Below are 27,185 nucleotides of genomic sequence, written 5' to 3'. Positions count from 1 at the left end.
CCACCCACCCCAAATTGCCCCAGACAAGGCCCTGGTGAGCTGCCTTCTTGAATCACAGTTGAACCCAATCCTTGGGGGCGTAGCTACACCCACTGTACAGTTAGGGAGGACTTTCTCCTGGGATTTGACCCAGCAACACTGAAGGAATGGTGGTACATTTCCAAGTCAGGACAGTGAGTGACTCGAGGGGAACTTGATTGTGTTGCCATGTATCTGCTGTCCTTGTCCTTCCAGGTGGAGTGGTCTTGCATTTGGAAAGCTCTTTCACAGAACTAGCTTGAAGGTCTGAACAGCCTCCTGCTCTGACGTTTAGATCCATGGGTTTCAGAGGACATCCTGAATATAGTGACAGGCAACAAAGTGGCTGCCCACTGTGCCTGGGAGAGAACAAGCCAACCCGAGCGTCTGGGTATATAGATCCACACAGGGGCTTTGATCAGGACATGGGACTCCAGCTGTAACCTCCAAAACAACAGAATCCCTTCCCCTCCCAGGCTCAGAAGGTAAATCCCTAGCAGGTTTATGGGCTGTCACTGTCGGAGGTGAAGCAGTGGCAGGCCATAGGGTGGGGAGGCAGAAGTGTGGAACACAATGGGCATATGCCCGAAAGGTGGTGGGCAGGACAGGGTCAGAATGTGGAGGCGGTGGGTAGTGGGGGTTCGTGAGCAGAGCTGCCAGCAAGGCTCGGCCATCGGACTCAATTTGTGCTGCTCTGTTTTCCAGGCTCCTCCCTGCCGTGTCTGGTGGATGTGGTCCCTGTGAAGAATGAGGACGGGGCTGTTGCCATGTTCATCATGAACTTCGAGGAGCTGAAAGGCACTGCCCACAGGTCGGGGAGAGGGGATACAAACCACAGGCTGTCCCAGGATTGGTTCAGTTCCAGTAGGTACTCACAGAGAGCAGTTACAATCACTGGGATATTTGTCAAACTAACCCTCCCAAGTTGCAAGAAGGTGAAGGTGGCAAGAATGAAAGATTATTCTCTGGGATAGGACTGAGGCTAAGAATAGGGGGGTTTTTTTGCATTTTTGTTGGCCATCAATGAGTTCTGCAGAGACTGGAGACCATTCAATGTCTGCACCTCAAGTTCCTCCTAGCCCTGGCATTACAGCAGTTCCCCAAAGACCCAGCTCCACAAACAAGCAAATGCAGCTATATACATTTCTGTTAAAACTCCCAGGACAAGGATGACATGCAGAGTAAAGCTCCCTCTACACTGGCCCCATCAGACACTCCCAGGCCAAGGACAGCACAGGGCTAGATACAGAGTAAAGCTTTCTCTACACTGGCCCCATCAAACAGCCCCAGGACAGGGTCAGCACGGCATTAGATACAGAATAAATCTTTCTTTGCACTGTCGGTGTCAAAACTAAGCTATTTTCCAGCTTTCACATTTTATAACTTTAATAACTTACTTATACCTTTTGAGTTTTCAGTGCCTATTGGAAGCCACACTAATGTAGGAAGTTCTCTCTTCTCGCACTGTCACCATGGGGACAGTCTATTAGACATAGACCTCTTCTCCAATGGAAACATCGCTGGAGGGTCTACTACACTGCCACAGAGTCTGCAGGTGGCGCCCATCGCCAGCCTCCCATCTCCCCTGGTGTCTGGTACCAGCAGCCCCACCAATTTACCACAAGCTCCAACTGCAACTAATACCTGGGGCCCAGAGACAGGGAATGTTCCTCATAGCAAACAACATAAATTGTCACAGGATTCTGGGTTTGGGGAGGTTCAGAGCCCTGTGAGCTGTGAAAGGGAAACTGGTTCTACCAAAAACAAGGAAACCATGTTTTTCACATGGTAATATGGCTGTTTGTATCTCACTCTGGTCTCAATCCATTTGCAAAACATGGCACTGGATTCTCCTGCACACAGCTGATCCCACAGCAGCTTGGCTCCTCCTGCAGAAACTTGATCCCACAAGCGTTCAATCCCTTGCACAGACATTCGATCCCATTGTCATTTGATTCCCCTGCACTGATTCCTGTTCGCACGGCACCCGATTTCCCTGCACTGACACTTGATTCCTTTGCTGCTTGATCTTCCCCTGCACTGGCACTTGGCCCCACTACATTGACACTTGATCCCACTGGTGTTCAACCCCCCGTACTGAAACTTCATCCCACTGGCACTCAATTCCCCTGCATTCCAATGATGCATGATCTTTCAGCCCTGACTTGATTCTACTGGATCTGAACAACCTCCCCTGAATCTGCACCCCTTCCCTCTGCAACTTCACTGACACTCAATCCTACCAGCACCCAATCCCCCAGCGCTGACATTCGCTCTCATTGTCACTTAATCCCTCATTCGATCCCAATGACCATTTAACACAGACTAATATGAGGCAGGACATTTGTTGGAAAGAACAAGAAGGCCACTTATTCCCTGGAAGCTATGTGTCCTGGTGAGGTAGCAAAGAAGTGATGTCAGAATTCCAAATTATCAGTCACTAAAGGCTGAACCAGATTAGCCAGGTTATCCCCAAACCAAACTAAACTCTCAGCTTTATTCTGAGAGGGAAAGATTTGGAAAGTGATGGTTTGTTCAATCTTTACTGAACCTTGCTGAGAATACACCCAGCGTGCAATACTGACCATCATGTTCAAAACAAGCCACATCAAAGGTCCAGAGAGGGTGTGGAGGCAATTTACAATTTGTGAGGAGATACAGTATTCACAATGTGGTCTCCCCAGTGCACTGTGTAGCAGAAGCAATATATCCTTACTTTAATGCTCAATTCCTCACAGAATAAAAAATAGCATCTATTGGCCTTCTTGCGCATGTGCTGTACCTGCATGTTAATGTTTTGTAACTTGTGGACCAGAACCCTCTGATCCTCCTGCACCATTATGCTCTGCTGTGTGGAGCTCCAAGATCAGTGCATGACAGTGGCTTCTGGAGGGAGAAGCCTTTCTCCAACTCACCGAGCTTAGTGGGAACATTGCTGTGCATTGTGGAATTCCACAGTCATTCTCCATTAAGGTAACACTCTGCTTTCTCTTTCTTCCTGCCAAAGCTAACAATTTCACATTAAAGCCCATCTGTCCACTCATTCAATTTGCCTGGATCCATGGAGGGCTTTTGTGTGACCTCTTCACAACATATGGAAATATTTCGGGCCTGTATTGGTGCTGACTGCAAAAGTTGGTTAGTTTGCTCCCCTTAAACCATGTCATTGGTATAAATTATAAAAAAATTGAGGTCCAGTACAGATCCCTACGGACTCCAATGATCACATCTTGCCAATCAAGTACCCATTCATCCTAACTCAATTTTTTGCTTGCCAGTAATTCATCAATCCATGTCAATATGTTCCCTATTCACCATGAGCTCTTATTTTACACAGCTAACTTTCATGTGGCACCTTATCAAATGCCTTCTGGAAATCTAGGTACAATACATGCTTAAATCCCCTTTATCCACAGCACATTTCTCCATTGACTAGCACCTTCTGGTAAATATTTGATATGAGTACCCACTTATGTCAATTATTCTGACTAATGGCCTCTTATTGACTATCAGAACTGATGCATCCATCATCAGACAAACTGTGAGTTGTGGTAGTTTGGTCCTCCGTTCTGTGTAATATTTGGGAATGAGAACTATCTGCCTCCTTATTATTTTCTCTAACTCCTTCAGAATCTGAAAATTCTAATCCACACCAAACAAGAGTGTATCCGAACTCTCTGGTCCCAGGGTGTACAATTATTGTTTTTTCCAACTTCACCAATAACCTTCCCTGGTTCTCTCCATGCCTTAAGCCTATAATAAACCACGTGCAAGTGAGCAGGATGAGACTAAAATGTAAAAATACACCCCATGCGAACACTGTTTATGAAATTCCAAGCAGAAAAACTACTCAACAGTCCATAACTAATTAATTTATTTCTGTCTGCAAGCAGTGCATTTGAAAATATCTAGCTAATTGTATCCCCTTTGCAAGCAAGGGGCTATTCAATTGTCATATGGAATTTTAGGATTTAAACCAAAAGCTTACAGGATGTGGACTAAATCCACCAACTGTTCACAATGAATGTTTTGGCTTGTGCAGCCCACTCGAGTGCTGATACTAATTTACAGTCTGGCTGAACTGCCAAAATTTTTATGAATAATTTCACCTATTATGCATGGTTCCTTTCACATCCCCCATTGCTAAAAGAGCTTTCTACTGCTGTATTCCTGATTATTAAGTTCATATTCATGTGTATGCCTCTGAATTCATCACTAGCATGCCCCCCAACCCCTCCGTTATCAGTGAGAAATTTTGCTAGTGACCAATACATTGGTCATTGGGTTGAAACTTCTGGTGACCTATACAGTGTCCTGTCTCCTTGATCTATGAGGTTGTTGGCTTGCTCACTGAGCTGGCTGATTATCATACAGATGTTTCATCACCATGCTGGGTAACAACATCAATGCAGCCTCTGATGTAGCGAAGGAGATCTAGTCCGCTTAGGATTTATATGATCCAGTCCATTGTGGTGTTTTGTGTCATTTCTGGTTCTTTTTGGCAACGGTTTGTATATGGGGTCTAATTCCACATGTTTATTGATAGCATTACAGGTGGAGAACCAGGTCCCTAGGAATTCCCGTGCATGTCTGTCATTGGCTTGAGCTAGGATGGTGACATTGTCCCAGTTAAATTGATGGCCTTCATTGTTGGAGTGCAATGAGATGAGGGAAAGTTCAACATGTCGTCATGATGCTAGCTGGTTCTTGTGAATCCTGTTGGCTAGTTTCCTTCCTGTCCTGATGTAATGTCTTTGGCAGTCCTCGCATAGTATTTTGTACATCACACTGGTCCTGCATGTCATGGGTTTGGGGTTTTTGGTCCTTGTGGGTGATTGGCATAGTGCGACTGTGAGTTTTTGTGCTATCCTGATTCCCAGTGGTTGTACGAGTCTTGTTGTCACTTCCAATATATTCTTGACATATGGTCATGTGGCCAGTGTATTAGGTTGTATTGTGTCCTCTTGGTGTTGTCTGCCTACTAGGCATCAAAATGGCTACAGAATGCTTCAAGTAATGATTAACGATGCCCATAACCAACCCCACAAGTATGAACGAGAAATGGTGTGCCTAAAATCAGTATACCAAAATGCAACTGACCTGCAATGGACTACAACCTTGGAATAGGCCATTACCACCAAGCTACACAGGACCAGAACTTAGAAGGGAGACAAGTTACAGGAGAAACTGACCAAACTGATCCACCATAAAAACACGAACAATAACAAATCAGATCCATGGATAAGAAACCTATCCAGCAGATCACTTACAGAATCTTAGAAAGCTGCCCTCATATGCAGACTGACAAATGGCCACAGAGACGCAAACAGAACAGGCTTCTCTGGAAGCTACACTAAAAGGTAATGAGCTCATGGACGAAACAGAACGGGCCATCCCACAAACTATAATCCCTACACTGAACTGCAGAAATGAATGGGATACGCTAGACACTTCAGAGATAAAAGCACTCAAAGGACTCAAGAAAAACAGGAACATCATAATCCTACCAGCAGACAAAGCGTGGATGACCATTACTATGAACAAATGGACTATGTTGAGAAAGCACAGGCACTACTTGCAGATACAGACACTTATCAACAGGTGGAGATAGACCCAACACCACAACTAGCGAACAGGATCACCCAAACACTGAAGGGACTAAAAAATGCAGGACAAATAACCAAGGCAGTCTACATTAAAATGAAACCAAAAGGCTCAAACACCACAACACCCCCACCCCCCACCACTTCTACGGTCTCCCCAAAGTACACAAACCAGACATTCCCCTCAGACCCACAGTCTCCTTACCAGGCACACCTACACACAAACTGGCCAAGGGCCTACAACAGAGACTGAAACACCTGGTCAATGGATCACCCCACTCTATCCACTCAACCCAGGATGCTACAGCACTATTCACGTCCATTAACACACCACCAGCCAAAGAACCACTGGCCACACTACAAGAGGAAACAGGAACGATGACCGAAAGCTTCATCAGCAATGATGACATACTCACACTACTGGACCTATACTTCACCACACACTTCACCTTTAATTGTACAAGTATCAACATAACGACACGGCAAACTTTCCCTCATCTCAGTGCACTCCGACAATGAAGGCCATCAATTTAACTGGGGCAATATGACCATCCTAGACCAAGCCAACCATAGAGACGCACTGGAATTCCTAGAGGCCTGGTTCTCCACCCATAATGCTGTCGATAAACATGTGGAATTAGACCCCATATACAAACCCTTGCCAAAAAGAACCAGAAATAACACAAAACACCTCAACAGACCGGATCATATTAATACTAAGCAGAGTGGCACTACATTGCTTCACTGGAGGCTGTGCTGACGATGTTACCCAGCATGGTGACAAAACATGTGTATGATAACCAGCCAGCTCAGTGAGCAACGCACAAACTCATCCATAACCCGAGCTGTAAATCTTTGCCAGAATCTTTGATCTATGTCTTCACCTTCTTCCTTCAAATCTTCCATTTCTGATTTAGTTTCAGACACGTTACTATATTGTTTGGGACAGTCTGTGGTGTAGCGATACATTGAATCACACCTGAAACATCGATTGACTACACCCTGAGCACTTCTGGGGTTCATTCATTTATTGTAAATGCCAATTTCTCTTCTGAAAATAAATTAATCTCATTACTGTCCTCATTTCTATTGGTTTCAGTTCTCCTTTCATACTGTCACCTATTACCTGTAGCTACATGGTCACACCAATTTGTTAAGATTATGTCCTCCATCCTCTGTTGTATCACTGTTTTGCATTCTGGATGCTGCTGGGAAGCAATGCTTTCCTCAGGGTTCTGTTAAGTGCATCTGATCTTTGTTCTAGCAGTGTATGTGTATCCACAAATCTAAGTCACATCAAATCTAGAAGTCTATCCATACTCACTACTTAAATGCCAGCACAGGTTGGGGAATTTACAAATGAAATTTCTGCAGCTTTAAAAGTAACCAACTAAATTCCATCAGGTACTCAATATCCTCAATCTTTCTAAATTTGTCAAAATCTGACCATGCCTTGTATGTAATCAAGAGATTTTCCCTTTGATAAGTTTTAATCTTGAACGTTAACAATTTATCCAAACCTTCCCCTGTGTTCACATTATCAGACTGCAATTCTGAATAAAAGAAACTTTGCTTTGCATCTTGTCTCTGTTTGGCTAATGGAAGTATAAATGAAAGTATGGCTAATGGAAGTATTAATGAAAGTATGGCTAATGGAAGTATAAATGAAAGTATGGCTAATGGAAGTATTAATTAAAGTATGGCTAATGGAAGTATAAATGAAAGTATGGCTAATGGAAGTATTAATGAAAGTATGGCTAATGGAAGTATTAATGAAAGTATGGCTAATGGAAGTATTGCTCCCTGTTTAGTAAAGAGTAGCCCAGGTCCGCATTGGAACTTTGCTCTTCCACTGGCCATTAGGTCTATTTCCATAAAACCTGAAACTTAACCACCCTCTTTGTCCCCATACTTACCTCAGGAACAGCCATGCACTCCCCTCTTTAACCAGTGACCATGGAATCAATCGATCTGAAGCACAAACCTTGGCACCATAAATCCACGTTTAAACATTTCTTAAATGTCACGAGGGTTTCTAAAACTGTCACACTTACAGGCGGTGAGTTCAAGATACTACCACCCTCTGGGTGAAAAATCCTTTCTTCACATTCCCTCTAAAATTTCTGCCCCTTTTTGTGATTCCTCCATCAAGGAGGAAAGTTGTTTCATGTCTATTTTATCTATGCACCCTCATCATTTTATACATCTCAATCCTGTCCGCTCTCAATCTCCTCTGCTCCGAGGAAAACAAACCCCAGTCTGTCCAATCTCTCTTCAGAACAGACGCGCTCCAGACCAGGCAACATTCTGGAAAAACCAGAAGACAATATGCTGAGGAGTGTGACTGCCTCCTGGGATAACATGTTCACGTAACTTGCCCACTCACTAATGTGCCGCAGCATCTGCAGCATCAATCTCCAGCTTGGAGACTCTGAGTCGAAGCTGCTCGAACCGCAAACATTTACTGCAAATGTGTTTACCCTGGGTCATACTGGCATCTAGGAGCGCCCACATACTGTGGCTGTGACACGTCACCTGTCCTGCCATCCTTGATGCATTCTAATTAACTGCTTAATTATTTTATTAAATTGTTTTGTTTCCTTTTTAAAATATTCTTTAAAAGCCATGCCGTCAGTTCTTATACTACTGTTAGCTAAACGAATAGAATAGACTTCAACAAGGATTGAGTACTCTGCAAACAGCTGGCTTCTACTCCTATAGGATAGTAATAATTCCTAGGGGGTGAAAAGATTAGAAAAAGCAAAGCAGTATGTCTTTCCCCTCTTTATTTAATTCTATTCCTTAACCAGTTCCTAGCATGCTGCTGAAAGTCGGTCTCAGTGCTAAGCTGCACTGAGATGTCTCTGTTTATATGCTCCGAGCTAGCTCAGACCCATGCATGGAATAACCAGTTTAAATTGACTTCCTTATTTACCAAACTTCAGCTGCCCTTAAATGGGAAGCTCACATATACTTGCTTTAGCCTGGATGAAATTTAGAAATTAAACAGTAACTCACTGTTAAATAATAAATGTGAAATATAAATAGAACTAAATTTTTAGAAAGGGATTGAACATGTCCCAACGCAACTCTCAGTACGAATTGAAATTGAAATTTGCACTCAATTCCACAAGTATTCAGTCCCAGTAACACTCAATCCCATTAACACTCAATCCCACTAACACTCAATCTCAGTAACACTCAATACCAGTAACACTCAATCCCACTAACACTCAATCTCAGTAACACTCAATACCAGTAACACTCAATCCCACTAACACTCAATCTCAGTAACACTCAATCCCAGTAACAGTTAATCCCACTAACACTCAATCCGACTAACACTCAATCTCAGTAACACTCAATACCAGTAACAGTTAATCCCACTAACACTCAATCCCAGTAACACTCAATCCCAGTATCAGTCAATCCCACTAACTCTCAATACCAGGAACACTCAATCGCACTAACACTCAATCACAGTAACACTCAATCCTACTAACACTCAATCCCAGTAACACTCAATCCCACTAACACTCAATCCCAGTAACACTCAATCCCACTAACACTCAATCTCAGTAACACTCAATCCCAGTAACAGTCAATCCCAGTAACACTCAATCCCACTAACACTCAATCCCAGTAACACTCAATCCCACTAACACTCAATCTCAGTAACACTCAATACCAGTAACAGTTAATCCCACTGACACTCAATCCCACTAACACTCAATCCCAGTAACACTCAATCCCACTAACACTCAATCCTACTGACACTCAATCCCAGTAACAGTCAATCCAAGTAACACTCAATCCTAGTAACACTCAATCCCACTAACTCTCAATACCAGGAACACTCAATCCCACTAACACTCAATCACAGTAACACTCAATCCCAGTAACACTCAATCCCAGTAACACTCAATCCCACTAAACACTCAATCCGAGTCACATTCAATCCCACTAACACCCAATTTCAGTAACACTCTATCCCACTAACACTCAATCCGAGTAACACTCAATCCCAGTAACACTTAATCCCACTGACACTCAATCCGAGTAACACTCAATCCCAGTAACACTTAATCCCACTGACACTCAATCCGAGTAACACTCAATCCCAGTAACACTTAATCCCACTGACACTCAATCCCAGTAACACTCAATCCTTGTAACACTCAATCCCACTAACACTTAATCCCAGTAACAGTTAATCCCACTAATACTCAATCCCAGTAACACTCAGTCGCAGTAACAGTCAATCCCACTAACACGCAATCCCAGTAACACTCAATCCCACTAACACTCAATCCCAGTAACAGTTAATCCCACTAACACTCAATCCCAGTAACACTCAATCCCACTAACATTCAATCCCAGTAACAGTTAATCCCACTAATACTCAATCCCAGTAAGTCAATCCAACCGACATGCAATCTCGTTGGCAGTTGATCCCATTTGTTCTTGACCCTACAACATTTGATCCCACTGACACTTGATCCTGACACGAGATTCCACTGACATTCAATCCCACCTGCATTCAATCCAACAATCCCGCGAATCCAACTGATGCTCAATTCTCCAGTGCCCCCTGTATCAAAGAAGGGCAGGACACCAACAGTAATTATGTGCTTTATTTTATTTCTTCAACAGGTCGTGGTAAGAGTTTTAAACTAAAGCTTCCATCTCTTCGTACGATGACCTTAAGTCAACAGTCTCTGGCCAAGGAGGGTTTTGATGCAGTGATGGATGACCAGTCTGACCGCGATTCCTTAGCCATGAAGGATTTCCGAGGCCCTTTGAGTGAGAATCCCATGCAGCCTGAACAGGAAGCACTGATTGAACTGTGCGATAAATCAGCCATCCAGACTGTCCCTGAACCCGTAGGCAACTCCCCCCTCAGCAAGGAACAGGAGCGGTGGGAATCACATCTCCACTGCACCAACAACAAACTGAGCCATGCCCAATCCCAGGACAGTTTCCACAGCATCAGACGAGCCTCTTCCGTGGACAACATTGAGCAAATGAGAAGTAAATTTGAGAAGAAGCTCAGGGAGAAAAGAATAAATTCAGGTAAGGAAGGAAGATCTCCATTTTCAATAGCTTTAAGGTCAGGCGTTGTAAAAATTAAACAATGATGGCGTTCACTCAAATAATAAATATACCACCAAGACGCAGGTTTAAATACAGTTTAATCCGGCTGCCATTCTGTCTTCCCCATCTGCTGCCCACACAGTTCCTACACACGATGACCGGGCAAGAGCCATCTGAGCTGGTGGTTTAGGTCAAAGCAGAATCTTGCCAGGACTGTTTAAAGTGTTTACAGAGGCTTTACTTTCAATTTAAAAGAGTAGAATAGACTTTACTTTCAGTTTTGAAGAGAAAAGGGAGATTTTCTCTCTTGTGTAATCCCGTGCTGGACCTCTTCTGGGAATGTTTGATGGGTACAGTGTTGAGAGAGCATTACTTTCAGTTCAGTAGAGTAGAGAGACCTTTACTCCATATCTCACCCCATGCTGTTGCTGTCCTGGGGTGCAGGATGGGGAGAGTGTAGAGCCAGCTTTACTTTGTATCTAACCCTGTGCTCTCTGTACTGGGAGTGCTTTTTGAGGACAGTGTCAGGGAGCTATACTTCCAGCTTAAAAGAATACAGGAAACTTCACTTGTTATTGAAAAGAGTATTAAAGGGCTTTACGATAGTAAAGTGTGAAGCGGGATGAACACAGCAGGCCAAGCAGCATCTCAGGAGCACAAAAGCTGACATTTCGGGCCTAGACCCTTAACAAGGTCACCGAATCCCTGCAGTATGAAAGCAGACCATCTGGCCCATACCAATTCTTTCAACAGCATCCCATCTGGACTCACCATCCCCCACCCTATCCCTGTAATCCTGCATTTCCCATGGCTCATCCACTTAGCCTGCACATCCTTAGACACAATGAACAATTTCACAAATCCACACAGTCACTCAAGGCTACAATCAAACCCAGGTCCCTGGTGCTATCAGGCAGCAGCACTAACCATGAGCAGCCCGTAAATAGCCGTGATGTGGAAGTACTGGTGTCTGACTGGGATGGACAAAGTTACCAGTCACATGACATCAGGTTCTTGTCCAACAGGATTAGCTGGTAGCATTGCCCCTATGTCAGTGAAGAGAGCATCCAGGCACAGACTTTATAACCAGAGAGATCAAAAAGTCATACAGTTGGTGTGAATGGAGTATCATCAGGTTGAATAATAAGTCTCTGCAGCTGATCAAGAGTGTTAGATGGTGTGAGTAAAGTGTCAGCAGCTGAAAAGCAAGGGAAAGGATGATCTATAATCCGATTAAATGAGGCAGAGAGATAATTACAAAAAATTGGTGCTGAAGACAAACCAGATGACTAGAGTAACATGACAGGTATAAGAGTCGCATGCTGAGGTTCTAACCAAAGTAACAAGCAATTCAAAACTGTACAAACTAATTAAGGTAGAAAAATCATAACAATTTATCCAGATGATGGTGTTAAAACTGGACAGTAAGGAAGGTTTTACAGGTACAGAACAGTGTAGTGGGGTTACAAGTAGCACAACGTGAATCCAAGATTGTGGTTGAGGCCCTATTCATGGGTATAGAACTTGGCTCTCAGTCTCTGCTCGGTGATTCTGCATGGTTGTGTATCTCAAAGGCCGCCTTAGAAGACACTTACCCAAAGACCAGAGGCTGAATGTCCTCGATCCCTGATGTGTTCCCCAAATGGGAAGGAACATCCCTATCTGGTGATTGCTGCACAGTATCCATTCATTTGTTGTCATAGTGTCTGCATGGTCTCACCAATATTCTATGCCTTGGGGCATCTTTGCCTGCAGTGTATGAGATAGACAACGTTGGCCAAGTCACATGAGTAACTGCCATGTAAGTGGTGGGTGGTGTTCCCACGTGTGATGGTAGCGTCCATTTCGATGATCTGCCATGTCTTGCAGAGATTGCCATGACAGGATTGCATGGTGTTGTGGTCGATGTTGGACTGAAGGTTGGGTAGTTTGCTGCGAACAATGGTCTGTTTAAGGTTCAGTGGTTGTTTGAAGGTGAGAAGTGGAGAAATAGGCAAAATGTTCATTGTCATTGATGACATGTTGAAGGCTGTGAAGAACGTGGTGTAGTTTCTCCGCTCCGAGGAAGTACTGGAAGATGAAGAGCACTCTATCGGTTGTATCCTGTGTCTGTCTTCTGAGGAGGTCGCTGCGGTTTTTCCCTGTGGCATGTCGGAACTGGCAATAGAGTTGGGCATCATATCCCATTCTTTTACGGCTTCTTTCGGCATCTTTAGGTGTCCATCACATTCCTCCTTGTCTGAGCAGACTCTGTGTATGTGCAGGGCTTGTCCATAGGGGATGGCTTCTTTAATGTGTTTAGGGTGGAAGTTAGAGAAATGCAACATTGTGAAGTTATCCATGGACTTGTGGTTGTGAGGTACTCAGGTGTCCGTCCTTGATGGGGATGCATGTGTCCAAGAATGAGACCGATTCTGAAGAATAGTGTGTAGTAAGTCTAATGGTTGGATGAAACTTGTCGGTATCGCTATCTAGTTGTGTCAGTGATTCCTCGCCATGAGTCCAAAGGAAGAAAATGACATCAATGTGTCTGATGCATAGTGCTCCTCAGAGGTCCTGTGCAGCAAAGAAGTCTTGCTCAAACTTGTACATGAAAATGTTGACATTATTGGGGTGCACAGTTGGTCCCTCTGGCTGTTCCATGTATCTGAATGAGGAAGTGGTTGTCAAAGGTGAAGATGTCATGGAGGATGAAGTGCATGTGTTGTAGGATGGTGTCTGGAAATTGGCAGTTGGAGGTATTGTGTACGGAGGCCGTTGTCATAGGGGATGCTGGTGTAGAGTGCCTAAACATCCATTGTGATGAAGAATATTCCTGGTTCATCTCATCCATGGGAGCTGAGTTTCTGTTAGAACGTCTGTAGTGTCACTGGGGATTCCTTGTGCAATGGGTTTCAAGATGCCTTGTACGTAGCCAGAGAGGTTCTCACACAGGATCCCATGGCCTGATACAATGGGACGTCCAGGTGTGTTGGTTTTTTGTGTCTTCAGAAGGCAGTAGAAGTGTCCTGCACAAGAAGTACATGGGATGAAAGAGCATAGGATACTCTGAAGGTCTCGATCAAAGGTCTTGATCAGTCTGTTGAGTTCATAGGTGTGTTCTTTGGTCGATCAGCAAGTAGTTGCCTGCAGTGTTCCTCATTGTTCAGTTGTCGGTATGCTTCTGTGCAGTAATCCATTCCATTCTGTTTAACGATGACTCCTTTGCTGGTTTGATGACAATGTTGCGGTTGGTCTTGAGAATATGAATGGCGTTGTGTTGTGCTTGGGTGGCATTCTGCGCTACCTTGTGCACAGACTGGGTGCACAGGATGATTGAGGATTGAAGTCTGAGAGGTGCGATAACTGAGTTTCTCAGTGTAGTCTATGTTGTAGGTTGACTTGAGTATTTACGTGATCTGTAATCCTTTCGGAACCTTCTCTGTTTTCTTGCATTTCTGCAGAAACTTGATGTCTGTGTCAATATGCAGGATCTTCTTGGAGATCCTGTCCACTTTGAGCCAGCAGTTTGTGGTGTCAATGGTAGCCATGATGTGGAGGTGCTGTTGTTGGACCTGGGTGGACCTCATACGCTGCAGGCAAGGATGCCGTGAGGCATGGAATATTGGTGAGACCATGCAGACACTATGACAACACATGAATGGAGACTGTGCAGCAATCACCAGGCAGGAATGTTCCCTTCCAGTTGGGGAATACTTCGGCAGCCAGTGACTTTCAGCTTCCAATCTTCGGCTAAGTGTCCACCAAGGTGGCCTTTGAGACACACACCAACATTGAATTGCCGAGCAGAGATTGATAGACAAGGTCTACACCCACGAAGACAGCTTCAATCATGATCTTCGATTCATGTCATGCTACATGTTATCCCACCACACTGTTCAGATCTGTGAAGCCTTCCTTACTGTCCTGTTTTAACACCATCACCTGGATTTAGGGGTGGTGTGGTGGTTCAGTGGTTAGCATTGCTCTCCTTACAGCACCAGGAACCTGGGTTCAATTCTAGCCTTAGGTGACCATCTGTATGGAGTTTGCACATTCTCCCTGTGCCTGCATGAGTTTCCGCTGGGTGCTCTGGCTTCCTCCCACAGTCCAAAGATGTGCAGGCTAGGTGGATTGGCCATGCTAAATTGCCCTATAGTGTTCAGGGAAGTGTAGATTGGGGTTGGAGAGGAGGGGTCTAGGTGAGATGCTCTGAGATTCAGTGTGGACTCATTGTGCTGAAGGGCCTGTTTCTGCAGTGTAGGGATTCTATAACTTGTTATGATCCCTCTGCCTTAATTAGTTTGTACAGTTTTAGATTGCTTGTTATTTTGGTTTTACCCTCAGCATGTGACTCTTGTACCTATCGTGTTATTCGAGCCATTAGGTTTGTCTGCAGAACCATGTTATTTTTATTTCTTTGTAATTATCTCTGCCTCAATTAATCAGATTATAGATCATCTCTTCACTTGTTATTCAGCTGTTGACATTTTACTCACACCATCTGACACTCTTGATCGCCCACAGGGACTTATTATTCAACCTGTCGACACTCCACTCACACCATTTGTAAGATCTTTTGATCCCTCTGGTTATAAAGTCTGTGCCTGGGTGCTCTCTTCACTTCACCTGATGGAGAGGTAGCGCCATGAAAGCTTGTGATTTCAAATAAACCTGTTGGACTATAACCTGGTGTCATCTCACTTTTGACCTTACCCATTATTAAAGTGAAATCTACTGTGTAACTAACCCCATGTTCTCCCTTTCCTGGATGTGTTCAATGGAGACAGTATAGAGGTAGCTTTACTCTCTATCTAACCCTGAGTGAGCTTTACTTGCAGTTTAAAAGACTACAGGAATCTTTACTTTGTGTCAAAAGCTGTGCCATACTTGTCCTGAGAGTATTTGATGGGCACAGTGTTGAGGAGCTTTAACTTCAGTTTATCTTCGCTTTACAAGAATAGAAGAAACTTTATGTTCAGAAGAGTGGAAAGAGGTTTATTTTCAGTTGATAAAGGTAAAGGAAGCATACCTTTTATTTAACCCTGTCTGACACTGTCCTGGGATTATTTGATAGGTACAGTGTCGAGAGACTTGCGCTTTCAGGATAAAAGAGTAGAGGGGAAGAGTAAAGGAAGCTTTAGTCTGTATCTACCCCATTCTGTCTCTGCCTTGAGAGTGTTCGATGTGAACAGTGTAAAGGGAGCTCTATCCTTAATCTAACCTTCTGCTGTCCACTCTCTGTGTGCTGTCAGTATCTGGGTGTTGTCTGGTCTCTGGGTGTTGTCTGGTCTCTGCGTGTTGTCAGGTCTCTGGGTGCTGTCTGGTCTCTGGGTGCTGTCTGGTCTCTGGGTGCTGTCAAAATCTGCGTGTTGTCTGGTCTCTGGGTGCTGCCTTGTCTCTGGGTGCTGTCTTGTCTCTGGGTACTGTCTGGTGTCTGAGTGCTGTCTGGTATCTGGGTGCTGTCAGTCTCTGGGTGCTGTCTGGTCTCTGGGTGCTCTCTGGTCTCTGGGTGCTGTCTGATGTCTGGGTGTTGTCTGTCTCTGGGTGTTGTCTGGTGCCTGGGTATTGTCTGGTCTCCGGGTGCTGTCAGGTCTCTGGGTGCTGTCTGGTCTCTGGGTGTTGTCGGGTGTCTGGGTTCTATTTGGTCTCTGGGTGCTGTCAGTGTCTGGGTGTTGTCTGGTGTCTGGGTGCTGTCTGTTGTCTGGGTTCTGCCTGGTCTCTGGGTGCTGTCAGTGTCTGGGTTCTGCCTGGTCTCGAGGTGCTGTGTGGTCTCTGAGTGCTGTCTGGTGTCTAGGTTCAATCTGGTCTCTGGGTGCCATCTGGTATTTGGGTGCTGTCAGTGTCTGGGTGTTGTCTGGTCTCTGAGTGCGTTCTGGTCTCTAATATTCTCTCGGTTTCTTTAAGGGGGCTCGAAAAGCTTGAAGCCACACCTCCTGAACTCCACGTCGGACTCGGATTTGATGAAGTATCGCGCCATCAGCAGGATCCCACAGATTACCCTCAACTTTGTGGATTTTAACCCCGATGTCATCCTAACACCATCACCCACCGAGATCGAGATCATCGCACCCAGCAAAGTGAAAGAGAGAACTCAGAATGTCACAGAGAAAGTCACACAGGTACCAGACTGTCCCCTCATTGTTTCCAGCTGTCTACTTACTGCTCCATTGCACTCCTCTCACTGCCCCTCAGTGTCCCCCTGTGCCCTTCCCTGCCCCCTCAGTGCTCCTTCCCTAGAGCTTCATTGCCTGTTAACTGAAAAATCCACAGATACATTAAATCCCAGGATGTGTTTATTCTGCACTAATTTGTTCCAAAGATTTATTCTCCAACACAGAGTGTCAATAGGAAGGCAAACATGTTCTCACCCATCCCTAATTGCCCTTAATTATGACAGAGCACTTATTGAACCTCTGTGGTCCACATGTTGGACCATAAACAGCAATTCCAGGATACCTTTTCCATTGGAATAACATCTGCCAATGTCAGATCCCTCAAAGCTGCCTCTCGCATAATGCCTGATTTCATTTGCATCTCCATTTCTCCCCTGTTCTCTGACATGCAGTCAGTTGTCAATCAGCTAAGTATTCAGTCACGTACTTTGTACATCTGTTGGTTTTCACACCCTGCTCACACCAGAGTCTCTGACCCAATTAAAAGTTTCACAGCCTGATGCAGAACTGTGTGCTTGGCTTTATTATTGGGAACATTGAGCAGAACAACAAGGAGGTGATACTGAACTTGTACAGAACGCTTGTTAGAGCTCAGTTGGACTCTGAAATAACTCCACGGAGGCCGGTATCTCATCATCAAGGCGTCCTTTATTTACACCTGCACAGTACTCAACACTGGTCTGGGTTCCTCAGAGCCAGCTCTCAAGAATGAGACTTCTGTTTATATCTGTCAGCCAGGGCTCCCTGATTGGACCAGATTAACAACCCCAATCAGGAAACTGAATGGATTCCCAGGAATAAGTATGAGGTCCACCTGGCTTACCTTGTACCATTGTGTATGGTTGGCACATTACAGGAAAGACAGGAACACACTGGAGAAAAAGAGGGAACAGTAATAATTTACTGGAGTGGTTCCAGGGATGAGAAGCTTCAGTGACAAGGATAGATTGAAGAAGTTGGCACTGTTCTCCTTGAAGAGAAGAAGGCTGAGAGTGAGGTTTGATATAGGTTTTTACAATCATAAGTGAGCTAGACAGAGTAGAAAGGGAGAACCTGTTGCTGATTGTGAATGGGAAAAGAATCAGAGGATATAAATTTAAAGTGATGCTCGTTTGAAGAGCTGGTGCTTGCACAATGGACTGAGTGGCCTCCTCCTATACCGTAACATTTCTGTGATTGTGTGAATGAGTGGCCCCTTGACACACTCAGACAGGCCATCATAGGCAGCGATTGATGGGACAGCATGGAGTAGGGTAACCAACTCTGAGCAAATAAAATAACCGTGACCATGGGACTGATTGTGCAGAGCAGTGTGGCTAAGGGGGTGGGAATGGTATGATACTGGTCAGACCGCAGGGAGCTGGATCTTACTGAATAACAATCCCCTGTGTGAGAAGGATGAGTTTTATTTCGAATCCTCCAATTCAGTTTGCCAGCTGCTCCTTATCCATCACTTGGCTGATGTTCACAATACCAAACACACAGAGGCATTCACAGAAGGTTACTCGCAGTTTGCTGGAAATACAGGATGAATGGATTCCCAGGAATAAGTAAAACCAGACTGCAGGAGAATCATCAAACTACAGGCACATCCCTTAAAATTCTAATGGTTAGTCACTCTGGGCATCCAGTTAAAGTGTGAATCAACATAGGGTGGGGAAAGGTATACAGGGCTGTAGTGGGAGGAGAGGGAAATATGGAGCTGCACAGGGAAGAGAGAAGTAATGAGACTGTACCAGGAGGAGGGTACATAGAATTTTATTAGAAGGAGAGGGGTCAATGGGAATGTACTTGGAGGGTTTTTTGGGACTAACTTGGAAGTGGAAAATGAGGCAGCACTGGGAGGGGTATTTGGGACTGTAAAGGATCTAAATTCTAAGGCACTTATTCCTTTACTTTTCCTTTGAGGGCCCGTTGTTATTGAGCTCCATTAGGTTCCAGCCCTGTTTCCTTGTGCCTAACCATCTCTCCCACCGTGCTGACACTGTTTTACCTGTTTACCAAGAGTCACCTAGTGAGAGACACCCCAGCAGGAATCCTGTCACTGACAATAAGCCTGCACAAGCTCAAACTGTCTGTCTGACAGAGTTTGTTCACATTCTGCCCCCTTCATCAGATCAGCCTGCCCCCACTGTGTCAAACCAGCCAGAAACAGAATACCATCTGAATTTCAAGCTGTATATCCTCTCCTTCAGAGACAGGGAATTACATTTAGCCTCTGCCCTGCTCTGTTCCTTCGCAAGATGCCCCAAGGTACCAGTTGTGCCAGTCCAATTGTTCACAAGGTGTGTGAGCCCATTCACACCTTTGCAAGATAGACCAAGAGGAAAAAGCTGTTGATTTATTGCAGACACTACACTGATTTATCCATTCCCTTTAATGGGGAAGGGAGTGGCATCCTCATTGCCTCTGACATGTCGACAAAAAAAAGCACGTCAACATTTCAATATGGAGGCTTTCTCAGGGACATGAACTGAGACTAATACAACAGGCCAAGCCATTGGCTCTATCACAGAGGAGTAGGCGAGCTCATTGCATTTGTGACAATGGGCCCAGTCTTTGGGAAAGGAAACCTTAATGCTGAGCCCTTCACTGTCAGCTGCAGTCGGTTCATCTCCAGGGAGATGGTACCATTACATCACTCCTAATAGCACCATAAATTATCTACATCGCTTCCACACTGCCATGTAACAAGAAGCTGGTCAGTAACTGTCAGCAGGAATACACCATCTCAGCATGGCACCCCATTATAGTCCTATCACGTACTCACCAGCATCCAACCAGGGCAAGCGTTCACAGTGGACTTGGGGGAAATCCAGCCCAATGATTCTCCACAAATTCCTGTCAGCAACAAAGCATGTTCTGTGTGCCAGGGAGAGAGTGTGTTCCATGTGCCAGGGAGTGATAGCATTCCGTGTGTCAGAGAGTATGTGTTTCTTGTGTCAGGGAGAGTGTTTTCCATGTGTCAGGGGGAGAGCATGTTTTGTTAGAACTCTCAAAAATGTATGGCCTCAAGAGTAATTTCCATTTGCCAGTGTTCAGCTCATCTGACCAGCCAGGATGTCCAGGATGTTCTATTGCCACTATTTGCCATTGTCTGTGAAATTTCTGACATGCCTCTGACATTTGTCGAGATCATTATTGTACACTACAAATCGCGAGCAACCTAGCACTGAAGCCGTGCCACTGGTCTTAAGCTTCCAGTCACAGAAAGACCCGTCAGCCACCTGTGTGCAGAATCTGGGATTTGGAATGAGGGAGGCTGTATTTTCAATTCCATTTCCTTCAGTTAAGGGCTTTTATTTATCACGAGAGTCGCTGTGACTGAGTTTTTTGTAGATTGCCACATTCCTATCTCACTCCCCTAGACTTCCACCAAACCTGTCTCTGATTCCTGTCTGTAATGAGGTTTATCTTCAATGGCAGTGACCTTGCAGTATCAGCTAATCTCAGTGATGTTAAACTCACAAAGCTTTATTGCACAACAGAAGTCTTTTCAGGCCATCATGCCACTCACCTGGATGGGTACCACACCCACGACAGCACTCATGTCAAAGCAGTACACACCCCCAGCCCACCTTCAATCTCCACCACCGATGCTCAGTAGCCACAGTGTGTATTGACTACAATGTACAGTGCAGCAATTCACGCAGGCTCCTGCCAAACCCATTGCCACTTCCATCTAAGGACAAGGGCAGCAGATACATGGGAATACCATCTCCCCACAAAGTCACTCACCATCCTGACTTGGACATATATCGTCACTCCTGCAGCATAACTGGGTCAAAGTCCTGGACCTCTCTCTCTCATAGTACAGTCTGCCCACAGCAAATGGACTGTGTGGTTCAAGGAGGCAGCTCACCACCACCTTCTCAAGAGACAACTAGGGATGGGCAATAAGTACCAGAATTGTTCACATTCCATAAAATCCCACATAATGCCTGTAGCGGCTTTTTGATTTAGCGAATACTCCCATTTTGGCACAGATGTGTTCTCTTCAAGTATTGATCACTTCATTTTTAAAGTTATTATTGATTTTGCCTTCATGTAATTCATGTCTGATCATAGCAACTCATTGCATTTAACAAGCTTCCTCAGCTCACCTTTGCCCCTTTAGCCAATTAATATAAATTCAAGGTAAAAAGAAAGACCTATATTTACAGAGAACCTTTCACATCTTTAAGATATTCCAAAGTACTCTACAGCCAATGTAGACATTTAGACTATAGCTTACGGTAACATGGGAAACAGCCCGTTCTTTCGTACAATCAATTGCCTCTGTCAAAGATCCACGGTGATTTTACAAGCCTTGATGAAATATCTCCTGTCTCTGCTCTAAGATTTACTCTGTCCACAGAACTGAAGTCCCTAGCAATTAAAAGTAGTTCTTTCTGCCTTACGAAAGTGCTGCCCTGCTCCCTGTCGAATTTACATAAAAACTCAGGTTACATTTGTGACTAACACTAGGGTGAGATCAGTGTTTTGCTGCAGTCTTTGTGTGGGCGTAATTCTGTGACAGAGAATGAGACGTGTCAGTCAGTGCATCACACCAATACACCAGCTCAACTTCGAGAGATGGCCAGAGGCCTGATCACTGACCCGGGACTCTGCCCCTCCCCCACATCCATCTCCCATGGTTCAGAGCCATGTTTTAAAGTCTATGCTTGACAATACAAATGGAATGGATGTGCAATGAAGAGCCTCTCACTGTGCATCCTGTCACTCAGCCATGGGTTCACCCAACCTCGCTTTTTATGCTGCAGCTGTACAAAACTCTGGTGCGGCCGCATATGGAATATTGTGTACAGTTCTGGTCATCGCATTATAGAAAGGATGTGGAAGCTTTGGAAAGGGTGCAGAGGAGATTTTCTAGGATGTTGCGTGGTATGGAGGGAAGGTCTTACGAGGAAAGGCTGAGGGACTTGAGGCTGTTTTCGTTAGAGAGAAGAAGGTTGAGAGGTGACTTAATTGAGACATATAAAATAATCAGAGGGTTAGATACAGTGGATAGGGAGAGCCTTTTTCCTAGGATGGTGACGGCGAGCACGAGGGGGCATAGCTTTAAATTGAGGGGTGAAAGATATAGGACAGATGTCAGAGGTAGTTTCTTTACTCAGAGAGTAGTAAGGGCATGGAACGCTTTGCCTGCAACGGTAGTAGATTCACCAACTTTAAGTACATTTAAGTCATCATTGGACAAGCATATGGACGTACATGGAATAGTGTAGGTTAGATGGGCTTCAGATCGGTATGACAGGTCGGCACAACATCGAGGGCTGAAGGGCCTGTACTGTGCTGTAATGTTCTATGTTCTCGGAATGTGCATTGTAAAGAATACAGCTATATCTGATTGCCCTGTGACTGGGGCAAATTGCCCTGAGGCTGTAAACCAGTGAAATGATTTCCCCAGCCTTCACTGAAGAGAAGGCATAATACTAGGAAATGCTGGACCCATGCAGTAGACCTCCCCAGAAGAGGTGATCTCTTCACCCTAAGGTCCTTTCCAGAGCAGCAAGTGGATGGCATGAGAGCAAACTAGGCTCTAACACAATGGGATGAACCTTTGTTTGTCTCTCATTTGGCTACACCACCTCAAGATGGCCTGAAGCCAATCAAGTATTTGAAAACATGATCACTGTTGTAATGTGAAACTTGAACCCACAACCTGCAACCTCATAGGCAAGAAGGAGTCATGGGTAGTGCAGCCTTTCTGGGGCCTGAATGTCAGGTAGGAACCTCCTCAAGTGGTAATCTGAGGCCTTGACCACGGCTGTGAGAATGTGAGAGGGTTCGGTAAGCTGAGAACTTCCTGAGAGCTACTCTCACATCATCGGTGTAACTTTGTCAGCAAAGCAATGCCAACCCTACCACATCTGACAGAGCAGCATTCCCTCAGCACTGAGGGAAGTTTCTCCACTGGGGAAATTCAGAATGCAGCCCAGCATAAATTAATACCATCCCAAGGCAGATGTGGAGGCAAGGGGGTGCTGTTTGACCAGCAGAAATTCAGGTAAGATATCTCACTGCTTTCACAAGATTCCACTCCCCTCATTCCGCAGTAAAACTGGCAGGAAGATGTAGAGTGGCCTTCCAGCTTGAAGGCCCTTAATTAGCAACTTCATGACCACTAAAGCAACTCATTCTATTGCAAAGAGGGTTATACACTGAATATTAAAGAGTTTAAAACTGATCAGTGGGGACAAGGATCAACTTTGGGAAGGTATTGTACATTAAAATGTAGAGCCACGGTCCTAGAGAAAGTTATTAACATGGGAATCAATATACAGATTGCAACTGGAAGTGACAAAGAGTAAAATCTATAAGTACACTGATGGGTAAGATGACAATTTACAAAATGAATCTAAGGATAAATCTAAAGTCTCTGTATCTGAATGCGCCTTGCAGTCAAAGGAAACCTGATGAACTGAGGGTGCAGTGATAATGGGAACTGTAGATGCTGGCGAATCCAAGATAATAAAATGTGAGGCTGGATGAACACAGCAGGCCCAGCAGCATCTCAGGAGCACAAAAGCTGACGTTTCGGGCCTAGACCCTTCATCAGACTGAGGGTGCAGATTGATTAGATTAGTATGATCTAGAAGCCATTACTGAGGCTGCAAGATGACTTGGATTGGGACCTGAATCTGAAGGATACAGGATATTTAAGAAGGACAAGAAAGTAGGAAAAGTGGAGGTGTAGCTCAGATAGTTAGTGATGATGTTAACACAATAAAGAAGGATCAACTAAAATCAGGAAACTAAAATGTGGAAAGTGTTTGGGGAGAAATGAAAAAGGATAAAGGCAAGTAGTCATTTCTGGGAGGGGTAGATGGACCAGAGGCAATAACCACATGGTAAGGTATAGTATTAGTGCACAGAAAGACACAGTGACAATCATGAGAGATTTTAATTACATGTAGTCAATGAGCAAAAGTCGACTAGACGAGGAGTTCCTAGACATTTTAATCTCTATAGTATCTTTGAACAGCATGCTCTTGGGCCAACCAGAGAATAGATTACATGGGATCTGATATTGCAATGAGATAGGATTAACTAATAATCTGACAGTGAAAGTACCAGGAGGTAGCAGCGACCATAATCCACTTCAATTTTACATTCGGTTTTAGCAAGAGTGAAAAGTAGGTCCAAGATTCTTTTTTAAAATTTAAATTAGCATAATTACGACAGCATGAAGGTAGACCTGGTTAAAGTGAATGAACAAATTAGATTGAAGTATCCTGAGTAATCACTCCGACAGCTGAAATTGCCACTATCTGCCCATGTGCAGATATGGGCAGCGATCACAATAGCTTCTGTATGTGTTGCTGAATCATAGTGTCCCATGTACAGTGACATCAACACCAACACAGGCTGATTCTCTCTCCCTTTATTCCACATAAATTAGCTTTTAAAAATGGCAACCAATCCCACATGCCATCTCAGCCGTTTGCTCTCCATCATGGCCCCTCATGCTGATTCAGTCTGGGGCATGGCTAGAGCCCAAGGTTAGAGTCATACAGCTCAGAAACAGACCCTTTAGTTCAACTAATCCATGCCAACCAAACATCCCAATCTGACCTAGAACCATTTGCGAGCTTTTGGCCCATATCCCTCTGAATCCTTCCTATTCAGATGCCCTTTTAAATGTGTAACTGTGCCAGCCTCCACTACTTCCCCTGGAAGCTCGTTCCACACACACACCACCCTCTGAGTGAAAAAGTTACCTCTTAGGTCCTTTTTAAATCTTTCCCCTCTCACCTTGAATCTATGTCCTCTAGTGTTGGACTTCCCCACCCTAGGAAAAAGACCCTGGCTATTTACCCTATCCATGCCCCTCATGATTTTATAAACCTCTATATGTCACCCCTCAGCCTCCAACGCTGCAGGGAAAGAAGGCCCAGCCAATTCAGCTTCTTGCTACACCTTAAACTCTCCAACTCTGGCAATGCCCTTGTAAATCTTTTCTGCACCCTCTCAAGTTTAACAACTCCCTCCCTGTAGAAGGCAACCAGAATTGTATGCAGTGTTCCAAAATCGGCCTCACTAATGTTCTGTACAGCCTCAGCGTGGCATCACAACTCCTATACTCAAAGTTATCACCAATGAAGGCAAGCCCTATTCACCATCCTGTTTACCTGCGACTCTACTTTCAAGCAACTGTGCACCTGCATCCCTGGGCTGTTTGTTCAGCAACACTCCCCAGGGCCCTACCATTAACTAGGTTAGTCATGCTCCAGTTTGCCTTAGCAAAATGCAACACCTCACATTTATCTAAAGTCTATCTGCCACTCCTTGGCCCATTGGCTCATCTGATCAAGATCCCACTGTACTCTGAGGCAACCTTCTTCACTGTCCACTACACCAATTATTTTATTATCATCTACAAACTTACCAAACATACCTCCTATGTTCAAATTCAAATCATTTATACAAATGACAAAAACCAGTAGACCTAGCACTGATCCTTTTGATACACCACTGGTCACAGGCCTAGAATCCAAAAAATATCCCTCCATCACCACCCTCTGTCTCCTACCTTCATGCCAATTTTGTGTCCACTTGGCTAGTTCCCCTGGATCCTATGTGATCTAACCTCACTAACCTGTCTACCATGTGGAATCTTGGTGAACACTTTACTGAAGTCTATTTAGACAATGTCTGCCATTCAGTCCTCATCAATCTTCTTTGTCACCTCTTCAAAAAACTCAGTCAAGTTAGTGAGACATGATTTCTCACTCTCAAAGTCATGTTGACTATCCCTAATCAGTCCTTGCCTTTCCATCTTCTTGTAAATCCTGTCCCTCACAATCCCTTCCAACAACTTACCCACCACTAACCTAAGGCTCACTGATCTATAGCTCCCTGGCTTTTCCTTGCAGCCTTTTTTAAACTATGGCACCACATTAGCCATCCTGCAGTCTTCCAGCACTTCACCCATGACTGGTGATACAGGTATCTCAGCAAGGGGCCCAGCAATCTCTTCCCTAGCTTCCCACAAGGTTCGGGGAAGAATTTGATCATATCTACCTTTATGCGTTTTGAGACCTCCAGCACCTCCTCTTCTGTAATATGGACATTTTTCAGGATATCACTATTTATTTCCTCAAGTTCTATAGCTTCCATGACCTTCTCTACAGTAAATACTGACACAAAATACTCATTAATCTCCTATGCATCCACACATAAATGGCATTGTTGATCTTTAAGGGGTCCTATTTTCTCCTTAGTTACTCTTTTGTCCTTAATGTATTTATAGAATCTCTGGTTTCTCTATTTGCCAAAGCTATCTCATGTTCCGTTTTTGCCCTCCTGATTTCCTTCTTTAGTATACTTCTACTGCCCTTATACTCTTGAGGGGATTCACTCAATCTCTTGTTGTCCATACTATAAATGCCTCCTTTTTCTTGACCAGAGGCTCAATTTCTCTAGTCATCCACCATCCCCTACGCCTACCAGCCTTGACCTTCACACTTACAGGAATGTATTGTCTCTGAACATGTACTATCTCATTCTTAAGAGCCTCCCAGTTCCCAACCATCTCTTTACATGTGAATAGCCTACCCATTCAACTTTTGAAAGTTCTTGTCTCATACTGTCAAAATTGGCCTCACTCAATTCAGAACTTTAATTTCAGTTCTATCCTTTTCCATTACTATTTTAACACTAACAGAATTATGATCACTTGCTCCAAAGTGCCTCCTCTCTGACACTTCAGTCACTTGCCTTGCCTTATTTCCCGAGCGAAGGTCAAGAATTTCTCCTTCTCAAGTAAGTACTTCCACCTATTGATTAAGAAAGATTTTGTGCCCACACTTAACAAATTCCTCCCCATCCAAGCTCTTAACAGTGTCACAGTCCCAGTCTACGTTTGGAAAGTTAAAATCCCCCACTATTACAATCCTATTTATCTTACACATATCTGAGATCTCCTTACATATTTGCTTCTTAATTTCTTGCTGACTATTGGAGAGGGTGCGAGGGGCAGGGTATATAATACAATCACAACAACATTAATTTTAAGCTCCACCTGTATAACATCTCCCAGGAATATCCTCCCAAAGTACAGCTGCAAGGTTTTCCCCAAACAAAAACACCACCCACCTCCTCTATTACACCCCCTATCTATAGCATCTATACCCTGAAACATTAGTCTGTCAGTCCTGTCCATCTCTGTAATAGCTATGATACCCCAGCCCCATGTGTCCAACCATGCCCTGAATTCATCTGCCTTACCTGTTAGGCCTCATGCATTGAAATAATTACAGTTTAATTTATCATCATACCTTGTTCTCTGTCAATCTCCTGTGTGCCTTAT

At 44.4% G+C, this 27,185-nt stretch overlaps 1 protein-coding gene across 3 annotated transcripts in view; it reads left to right on the top strand.

Moving 5' to 3' along the window:
• Window positions 1–27,185, top strand: part of kcnh6a (potassium voltage-gated channel, subfamily H (eag-related), member 6a) — a 220,707-nt gene that overhangs the window by 90,753 nt on the left and 102,769 nt on the right. For 2 of the 3 annotated variants that reach the window (XM_048560824.2, XM_048560822.2), the window contains exons 3-5: window positions 724–882; window positions 10,275–10,694; window positions 16,602–16,816. In XM_048560824.2, the coding sequence (XP_048416781.1) occupies window positions 724–882; window positions 10,275–10,694; window positions 16,602–16,816 (794 nt within the window). The remainder of the gene's footprint in view (window positions 1–723; window positions 883–10,274; window positions 10,695–16,601; window positions 16,817–27,185) is intronic. The other variant, XM_048560823.2, reaches the window with a different exon arrangement.

This window comes from Stegostoma tigrinum, chromosome 31, assembly GCF_030684315.1.
Source record: "Stegostoma tigrinum isolate sSteTig4 chromosome 31, sSteTig4.hap1, whole genome shotgun sequence".
Lineage (NCBI taxonomy): Eukaryota > Metazoa > Chordata > Chondrichthyes > Orectolobiformes > Stegostomatidae > Stegostoma > Stegostoma tigrinum.
This window is presented reverse-complemented; position numbering and strand designations above follow the sequence as displayed.